The 10,139-nt window shown below is 48.9% G+C and overlaps 1 protein-coding gene across 2 annotated transcripts; it reads right to left on the reverse strand.

Moving 5' to 3' along the window:
- Positions 1-105: 105 nt before the first annotated feature.
- Positions 106-10,015, reverse strand: ttbk2b (tau tubulin kinase 2b). 2 transcript variants are annotated; one of them, XM_079753852.1, is made up of 15 exons: positions 9,839-10,015; positions 9,175-9,297; positions 8,866-9,013; positions 7,990-8,063; positions 7,744-7,884; positions 7,505-7,609; positions 7,023-7,088; positions 6,788-6,880; positions 6,568-6,693; positions 6,286-6,440; positions 5,815-6,004; positions 4,784-4,998; positions 3,882-4,335; positions 1,794-2,533; positions 106-1,697 (listed from the first exon to the last, which is right to left on the reverse strand). In XM_079753852.1, the coding sequence occupies exons 2-15, from the start codon at positions 9,241-9,243 to the stop codon at positions 1,355-1,357; spliced, it is 2,919 nt and encodes a 972-aa protein (XP_079609978.1). In that variant the 5' UTR covers positions 9,244-9,297; positions 9,839-10,015; the 3' UTR covers positions 106-1,354. The 2 variants fall into 2 exon arrangements, with proteins under 2 accessions (XP_079609978.1, XP_079609977.1); XM_079753851.1 differs by having other exon boundaries at positions 106-2,533.
- Positions 10,016-10,139: the final 124 nt, after the last annotated feature.

A 10,139-nucleotide genomic window follows, 5' to 3' on the forward strand; every position in this document is an offset into this window, starting at 1 on the left:
AACTATGACGGCGAGTGACATATTTACCGTTCCACTGGTTGTACTTTGTCTACAGTGTCTTCTGCAAAATATTGTTTAAACCCTAGCTTATGCTGATTGAAAAATGTTTCACGTACATTTCTTAATACTGATGACTATGATGAATATAGCAGCCCAACATCTGTGAGCCTATTTAACAATGGATCTATGAATGGTGGCTTATTGATTGGCCCCATGAAGTCAGACCTTCTTACCTCTTCAGGTAAACATACAACTGTAATTTATTTGCATAGTGGACCTCTTGTGATGCAACAGACAGTGCTCAGAGCAGATATAACCAGTTGTTTACCAGCTTAATAAACATTTTATACATACTTACATACCCAGCTTGATTCTTAGGGTATTTTCAAAGTCACAATATCTAGACTAGATTTCGAATTAAATATTTTTTAATCAAAACATGTTTTTCTGTTTGGTATTTTAAAGGCAATGTTTTATTCAGTCATTGTTTAATACTTCTAAAGTAAATAGGCATATGGTAAACAAACCACTTCCATCGTAGTTTCTTCAATGGTCAACCGTCCAATGCAAGACAAACAATATTGGATGATTGCTGGCTACATGGTGATGTATTTGGAGCAAAGTTGGTAAAATATAAAATTAAATAAAAAACAAAACTCTTACTGTACAAATAAAATACATTATCAAATCGATTTGTAATGATACCCATGCATGTGACTATACCCGAGTATGAGTGCATTTACATTCCAACATCTTGACACTTTTGCATGAGCAAAACCTTAACTAACAAAAGGAGAAATCCTATAAGTTCACTGAATACCAAAGAGATTCATTTTCACATATCGTCTAGCAGTATGGTAAGGAGAAGGAATGAGGATTACTCGACTACGTGCCCTGCTCCTATATACTAATGGTAGTGCTGGTATGTTTATATTTGTAGTGTTATTTTAAGCATTTCTTGTAGTGTATACTATTATTTTCTCCTAAGATTAAATCTAAATCAGCATTTTCTTTTAACACATCCCTTCGAGTATTACAGTACATATCTTTTGGCCTCATAATAGGCCTATATGGAGTTTAAGGAGGGGGGGAGGTAAAAGTTGGCAATCTCATGGTTCTCAAACATTTCAGTTTCACTTGCAAGTATCGAGCCACAATGTCAAGTATACTTCGAAAGACACGTCCAACGGATGGATGAATAAATAAATAAATACATTTTATCATACAATTTTACAATACATACAGTACATTCCCTTGGGTTAATACCATATTTACACATGCTTTTTTCGAAAAAGTTAAAGTTTCCGCACACCGCGCTCGCCATGGAGACTGCGGCGTCCCTTTCAGCGCGGAGTCACCGGCTTGCCTTGGCGCAGCCCTTACCCTCGTGGCTCAGGGCCCGTTGCCTGGAGCACTGGCCCGCCGCCCGGTGAGCCTGTGCGTGGGCGGGCTGCGCAGCAGGAGGGGGCGACCCGGGGAACCCCGACGGGGACCGGCTGCGGGCCAGGAAGGGGCTCCCGTCCCGGGGGTCCAGGCGAGAAGGGGAGGAGCTGAGGGAGCGCTGCAGGGCGGAGGCGTTGCGGGGGTACGGCGGCGGGCTGAAGAGCACCCCGCCGCGGTCCTGCATGAGCTGGGTCAGGCTGGCCAGGAAGTCGGCGTCGCTGGTGCTGCTGGCCCGCACACGGAACCGCCTGCGTCTGGGGAGCATCGGGGCACAACTCACTGAACAAAGCCACTCCCACCACGGCTTTAAATCGTGGAAAGGGGAAGAAGAAGAAAAGCGATACCCGTACCTATTCAGCTCATACCTGCTGTCAACCGAAGGCCGTGCCGGCGGCTTCCCCGGCGGCGGCCGCGGCAGGAAGCCCTTGGCCAGCGGGTCGGGCAGCACCGAGGTGCTGACGGGCCGCGGGATCTTGCTCCTGCTGCCCGAGGACGACGACAGCGACAGGGGGTCCTCCCCCTGCCAGTCGCAGCGCGAGCCCCGCTCCGACGGCAGCCGGTCCCGCGGCAGGGCGCCGGGCAGGTTGTCGCAGGACAGCGACGGCGAGGGGGAGTGCGTGGGCGAGCCGTGCACGGGGCTGCTCCAGCGGTGGCAGCGCCGCAGCTCGGCCGCGGCCGCGGGGGGCCCCGCTCGGCCTGGGGAGTCCAGGGTGGGGGAGGCGGGGTCCCGCACGGGGATCCGGCTCTGCCGCGGCGAGGAGGAGGACGAGTCCCGCCGGGGGCGGGCCGGCGGCGGGGACGCCGACACCGTGACGGCGGTGCTCTCCAGCGCGCCGCAGCCGCCCGCGTCCACCGGGGGCTGCTGGTTGGGCTCCGAGGAGCGGTCGGGCAGGCCCGAGTCACTCTCCGGGTCGCGCTCGTTGGTCAGCTGGGCGCAGGGGCCCTTGGTCGCCGGGAGGGGCTCCGGGGCCAGCCGCTCTCGGTCCTTGAGGACCTCCTCTGAGGGCTCGTCCAGCTGGCTAGAGGGGGCCTCCAGGGGGATGGCGTCGCTTCGGTCCTGCACGGGAGACTGTGGCCCACAGCTGGAGGACTGGGGGAGGAGGACACGTGGCTTACAGAAGGGGAACTGAGACCAGATTAGAGGAGGCACGGTAGAGGAAGCTCTGGCCGGATAATACAAACCTCTGGGTTCAGAGTTAAGAGAACGCAGATAGGAGATTCAGAGAACACAGATTTGTATCCGAAACAGGAACGTTGGTCTTGTTTCGCTTCTAGTAACCAAGTGAATAATCGAGAAATCTACTTTGTGTATGTTGTAACTTGTAGTCATTTGTATTCATATGGTGCTCTGAGCCGAGAGTGCATGTGTGCACATAGTAATAATAGTATAGTAATAAGGTGTAGATCTAGCTAGCTTTGTTGCGTTTAGGGCTGTCCCCTGTTCTGAGTCTAATCAGATCTGCCTTTTCAGTCCAGAGATTTCACTATTCGGAGGCCGTGCGGGGCAGATCTTTTGGAGGTTTAAAATATGAGTTTTCTTTCTATTAACACTCTGTTTTGGTAGGCTATAGGCCTTTTATATATGCTTGCTCATTACGTTCTCACCTGAACAGTTTTCGGTCAATCAAACTCGTCTGAATTGTAGCCAACTTATTCCTGTCGGGTTTTAATTAGGCTCCTGCCCATAATGCGACCCCATAATGAACACGGGGCTCATGTATAGGCTAGTGGATAATCCACTATATGAGGCCCGTGTTCACGATCTGATTGCATTTATTGAGCCCGAAAGAATACACAGTGCTGTGTCGCCACACTGACTGTGCTCCTAGAGAAAATGTAGCAATAATGTAAGGGGAGACAGCCCTCCCCTTACATTCCGTCTAGCAAACAAAGTTACAATGAATCAATCGCCACAGTGACATGGACAGTGTCTAAATAAAGCTTCTCTTTATTATTATCATTAGAGCTATGATGCAAATGGTGAATATTAAGCCTGCGGTGGCATCTGTACGCGCAGTTTGCAATTTATTTTCAGCACCAACTGCCGCTGCAGAAGAATAATAAAAAGTCACAATAACTGTGTCGATTGATGCATATAGTCTGACACGTCTACACCATAGGTTGGGTCTTTTAAAATAAATAAATAAATACATACATAAAGGGAGACCGCAGTCAACTCAGAGAATCTGAGACGACTGCGGGGTTTCCCAACTTTCACTTTGAGGGGACAGCCCTAGTTGCGTTAGTGCTTTGCACTTGGTTCTATGAACATCCTTACTTTACGGACAGCGATATATTGTTTCACCTTTTTCTGACAAATGTACTTATTGTAAGCCGCTTTCGATAAAAGCTTTTGGTCAATTTAAATGTAAGAGTATAGAAAACGCATCATTTTTACCCAAGCCTGTTATTATTGCAGCTCAACGCAATGGCCTCACCTGGTCCAGCGACCGGCCCATATTCATGACGGAGGGGATTTGCACCAGCATGCCCGTCAGCCTCCGGTGGCCCATCAGCCACGAGCCAGGCATGCTCATGTGCGACAGGACGGGGCTGCTGGGGGCCGAGGTGGGCTGTCCGTCGCCAGGGTCCGCCGATGGCGAGGCAGGGGTCTTGTCCCCGAGGGGGAGGGGCTCCAACGCGGGCTTGGCCCCCGCCGAGGCGACGCCGCTGCCGGACTCCATCTCCAGCATCACCCACTCCTGGGAGCCGGACTGCGGGGGGGGTGTTGGGCTGACGGCCACGAAACCCCCGCTGGCCGCGCCCTCGTCCGGGTCCGGCGTGGCCGCACCCGTGTGCTCCTCATCGCAGGGCCCCGTGCGATCACCCGGCCCCTCGGCGGGCCCCGACCTCTCCCCGAGCTGGGACAGGACCGGCCGCGCTTTACCCAGGCTGGAAGCACAGTTGAATAAGGTCAGAGCAGGGACTGAACCGTCCAGCGGTCAGACAGACGGATGGTAGGACAGATAGGTAGGCACTTTATTTATCCCTAAAGTGGACTTTAAGGCAGAAAAGACATAATAACATAAAAGACATAAGATAATAATAAAAAAAATATATATATATATATATATATATATATATATATATATATGAATAGCTTTATAAAGGGCGTTTAACAACATAGTATATAAATAAAGTATAGATAGTATAGAATAAATTCTATAATTTAAGAAGTAAACCAACGATCAAAACTACAGCATTAGTATTATATGTCCCATACAATACAATTACAAACAATAATATAAGATATTAAAGTACACCAGAGCTGTGCAAATGTACATTGCAATGAACCCACTCCCCTTCACTACCCCAAACCCCATCAAATAAGGAGCCTCACTAGGCCTCCAGGAAGCGCTCGATGGTGGGCTTGGGCTCCGGGGCCAGCCTCTTCTCGAAGGCCAGGCTCTGGCTGTGCCTCATCCTCCGCAGCAGCGGGGCGGCCCGGTCCAGGAACATGGTCTCCGAGCGCACGCGGCGCGGGGAGCTCTGCACTGAGCCCGTGTTGGGGCTCTGGTTGCCCTGGTTCTGACTGTGCTCGTCCTCGCTCACCACCTGAGCACCGGGGGGGGGGGGGGGGGGGGGAGACGGAGTCAGAGGTCATGCAGGTAAAGCGTGGAAAGATGGGCGATGAAAAGAACCATAAACAAAAGAGAATCCATTCTTAAAACTTTGCGTAGCATCAACTAGGGCTGAATGATTAATTAACCGACATTGCGATGTAATTGAACGCGGTTTGCAAAACGCGTAGGCTGCGATAAAAAAAGAAAAGGAAAATAGAAAAAAATAAAGGATCTTGTGGGATTTATAACTGTTACTGACTGGAGATCAGTAAGATTTGTGCTATAGTAATAGTTAAATAATATATATTTTAAAATATCAATTCATTCATCAATTCATCTCAACACATAGGCCGGGCCGAAAGGAAAGAGCAGTTTTTATGTTGACTGCTTCCAATGTTGTGTTGGACATACTATAGAATCATTTATTGCTCGTTTAGTAAATATTATACAACATAAGGAACTTTAAAATAAGAAAATCGCATAGTGAATCGCAATATTGGTCGAAATAGTCGCAATTAGATTATTTCTCCAAATCGTTCAGCCCTAGCGCCAACACAGATCATTTAGTTCAGAGCTATACTGAAATAACGTTTTGGTGCAAAAGAAAAGCAATCCTCATTCTTATTGTCCATTAATCACCCAGCATGCATCGCATCACATTGCATTGTGATGAACCTGCAAAGCCCACTGTACTGCAGAAATAGAAAATGGCCCACGGTGCTGATGGCCACAAGCTCCATGAATCTGCATACAACCCGACCCCCCCTCTGCCCTGCCCTGTGTGTGTCCACTGCCGGGTGGGCCTGACCTTGCGGATAGCTGGCTGGGAGTGCTTGTGGTTCCGGTTGCGGTCCATCTCCTCCCAGACGTCGCCCCCCTGGGGGGGGTGCACGGGGATGGGGGGGCAGTTGTCGGCATCGCTGAGCCGCTCGCCCTGCAGGACGTCCTCTGTGTTTTCCTTCTGATGCTCGCCCGGCAACATGGACGCGTTGGCCATGCTGTGGGATGGGGACATAAAGCTCAATGAATTCATCCGCTCTCTCAACTTTGTCAGGCATTCAAAATGGCCCCACTCGGAAGGTCAGAGGGAGTGATGGACCCAAGGGGCCATTACAGAATACTTGATCAGCAGATGCCTTAATCTAGAAGGGACTTGCATATGTGTGTTCATCAAACAAACATCCCTTGTTGCAACGCTGTACTATAGGGCTATTATGATAACGGTGGGGTTGGAGGTCTCAGATCCTCCCCCATCAACATCACGTCAGGCTGATCTTACCCCATGTAGGCGGGCGTGAGGCGGGTCAGCTGGACGGTGTTGGCCGTGGAGGCCGTGGTCAGCAGGCTGTTGGAGTCACACTTCTCCCAGTCGTACGGGTCATTCTCCAGCACGTTGTGGCTCTTCATGGCGTTCTCGAAGACCGACATCAGGAGCTGGTACCGCGAGAAGCGGGCGGTGTTCACAGACAGGGAGTGAGAACACTAGCGACCGGAGTCCCCCTGTCCAGAAGATGCTGAACAAGTCGGTCCGATATGAAGGGGTACGCACTGCGCCACCTACCTGGTAGTCTGGCTTAGTGAAGTAGTCCAGGGTCAAGACGTGCTCCAGGAAGATACTGAACTCCGAGGGGAGGTGTTTGAGCATGAGGTGATGGTCGTACGTCTCTTTGAGGTTCCCCACTTGCTCCTGAGACGCCAAGGACACAACATGTTAGTAGGACACGCTACGTCAACACACCCAATGTGAAAACAGCTTGTGATAGACCCACTGAAGCACCTACTTTGTCTTTGACCTTTCTCCAGGGCAGCTGGCCCACCATGAACTCCACCAGCATGTAGAACAGGGACCAGAGGTCGTCATGACGACCCATTTCCTGGGGGGTTCAGACACGTGAGGGGGAGTCGTGTGGTGGGTGATTGTTCGTTAAAAAACATATGGATGGATCATGGAATGAATGCTCAAGGCAAATGGGAATAATCAGCACCAAGAGTGATGTGTACTCAGACTCAGCCTACCTTGTTCTTATGGGCGTTGACTGAGGCATATCGCACCGTACCGCGGAACCCTGCCACAGGACGAGGCTGAAACACAACAGAGACTTAAGGAAATGAGGAGGCTCCTTCTCGACTTTAATATGCTTCACAGGCTGTCACACATTCTACCTTTGATGGTATCTGCACTAGTGATTGCAGAGAAACATATGATTGTATCTAGATCTTATCAGATGACCAAAACTCATCTGTTCACTTGGCAAAACACAAATCACAACCACCTCAGTGGGTTTACACAGGGGCAGTTTACGAGGGCTCCCCGGTTTGTTTCGCACACACACACACACACACACACACACACACACACACACACACACACACACACACACACACACACACACACACACACACACACACACACACACACACACACAGATTTTTGGTTTACACCACATCGATGGTTTTCTTAGCCATCGTTTTGAACAAGGTGGATGACGGGAACTCACTGGGCGGACTTCTTGGTTGGAGTTGGTGAACTGCCGAGCCAGGCCAAAGTCTAGCATGTAGCAGCATCGGCACGTGCTGGCCAGCCGCCCCATTGCAAAGTTAGACTGGGTGATGGACGGACAGTGGGAGAGACGGCTCGTCAGATGTGCACTTCAATCAAACCGACTGTCTCAATCCTTTCATTCTCTCACTTACACTAAGGGCTATTTAGCCCTGTTTTTGTTTGTTGTTAGCTTACCGGCTTGATGTCGCGGTGCAGGAAGCCCACCAGGTGGATGCTCTCGATGGCTGCCAGGATCTGTCTGCCCAGCCTCAGCGTGGTGGAGACAGAGAAGATCCCCTGGGTCATGGTTCTGCGCAGATCGGCCAGATTCCTCCCCTAGGGACACAACGTTGTTTCATTGTGTTTATGGTCAGTGACATTAGGAGAGTGTGGTGACGCATTGGTAAAGACTACAGAAAGATAAGTCTTATCATTCCCTACCTGGAGTTCCATGACCACGTAGTTGAAGCGATCATTTCGCCCACACCCCACAAAACGGCAAACGTGGTCTTTACCTGATGGAAAATATAAGGATTTTATTAATATCATCGTTTGGGACACTCAACATTGAGATTATTTTTAAGAGAAAATCACCTAAAACGATAAAAAAAGATATAATAAGAACTTAATAAAATAATTGCTATTATGTTTGTTGTTACTTGGTTTATGTCTACAAAACTAAACCCTGATATTCTGTTGTCAAGTTTATATATAACACCTAGATAAACGTTTTAAAGACACCATGAACTGTAAATCCACTATTTGTCCACCTTCATTTTAATGCTGGTGACATTTGCCACCCACATATAATGCCTTATTACCACAGATTTTAACTGCAATGTGCACACACACACACCAAATTCCTCTTCTGAATGTCGTACAACAACTACATGTTTAAGTTGCAAACACGTTTTGCAAGTAAAATAGACAGGTAAGTACATTCAGGGTAGGATAAATATCTTTTCACATTGTATGACAGTCTACTGGCTCCTTTTCTGTGCCAGGGCAAATCTTGCCTGAAGACGAGGTGGAATACTAGTTTTCCCAAGGCTTACAGCATACTATGTACTCATTTATATTGCTAATGGTTGTTGTAATGTCTACTATGCCCTGCTGCAAAGTGAGAAAGTCTTCTCTGTGTTGCAGCCCCTCACATCAAGAGGAAAGAACTACATGACTGGTTCTTCCAACGGTACTGGTTTCTAATTGGATGCTTTTCTACAAACACCAACGGTCTGTCTTGTCAGTCCCTTTGGGTCGAGGCGGAGGTTAATTGACATAATGCAAGGTAAGAAACTGAGTTGGATCAACACTCACCCTGCAGCTTTTTCAGCACCGCCACCTCCATCTTTAGAACCTGTTTGGGTTGCTGGGCGGACTCCACCTTCAACGCCACATTGACCTGGCTTAACTGATCCAAGACCTCGTAGATCTCGCCAAATCCACCTCCCCCTATCTTTTTCACCTGCGGGAGCACAGTCGGCAGATATGGAAATAAAACGTCCAGCCAACTTCACTGGGGAATTCAAGCTGAGCCGTAATTAAACATACTTTTGCAACTTTACTTTATGATGTAAAAAGAAAGGCTGCATGTTATTTTTTTTATTTGGTGCAACAGCAACTTACCACTCTCCATCTTTCCCTCACTACGTCTGCCACTGACAGGATGTCCGCCTGCTCTCCAGCCCCACTCATACTGAGTGCTCTCAGGAAGAGCCTGCACCTGGCATCAGTGACGCAGGCTTCTCACTAAAACCACACACACACATACATGCATATCGAGAGGTCTAGGATTATCACTACAAAACATGTGAGCACATGACAACATTTAACACACAAGTGATTGAACGATCATGACAATGACCCATCTACCATCGCCCTGCATTGACCCACGCGAGAACATTGACATCAGAACCCCCTTTAGCTCGTGCTAAATGTTTCGGTCACCCAGTATTTTTCAAAACATGCAGAAATAATGGTCACTTCCTTTTAATGGTTGCCATTGGCACCGCAGTCCTCCTGTGAGCTAGCTAATGGTAGCACAGAACCATCAAAGGGTAGCGGCTGCAGTCGGCTCCCATGGCTTCAACCCAAGGTTATTTATTAAGGCGGTTATCACGTCTTCTACGTCTTCTAGTTCTTGTTAAACGAATCAATCAGATCATCAGACACTGTTCACACGCAATGTGCTCAATTATTCTGATTATGTTGTGCAATGCGGCAACTGGTGGTGCAGTTAGCACGCTATGTAGCATGTTTACCGAGGCTAAACCTAAGCAGGCTAACTTACCTGACGTGGTTGCACCATGGTTAAAACGAGATTCTCAGCACATGCAAACGATGTCCATCGTACAACAGGTCACTGGCTCATCGGATGTGACTGCTTAATGTTTAAATAGGAGCCGTGGTAGGTCATCACTAACGGTAGTTTAATGTTAGCCAGAGGAACAACAAGGATGCCCTGCTCGTTTCCATTCACAGCAGCAGCAGCAGCATCGCTTGCGTCACTGGCGCGCTTCCCTGCGTCTTCTGACGGGTCGTTTTGTGCACCTCAGCATCTTCAGAGAGCACTCCGAGGGGTGTCAACATCA

This window comes from Pollachius pollachius (genome assembly GCF_949987615.1).
Source record: "Pollachius pollachius genome assembly, chromosome: 16".
NCBI classification, from domain to species: Eukaryota; Metazoa; Chordata; class Actinopteri; order Gadiformes; family Gadidae; genus Pollachius; species Pollachius pollachius.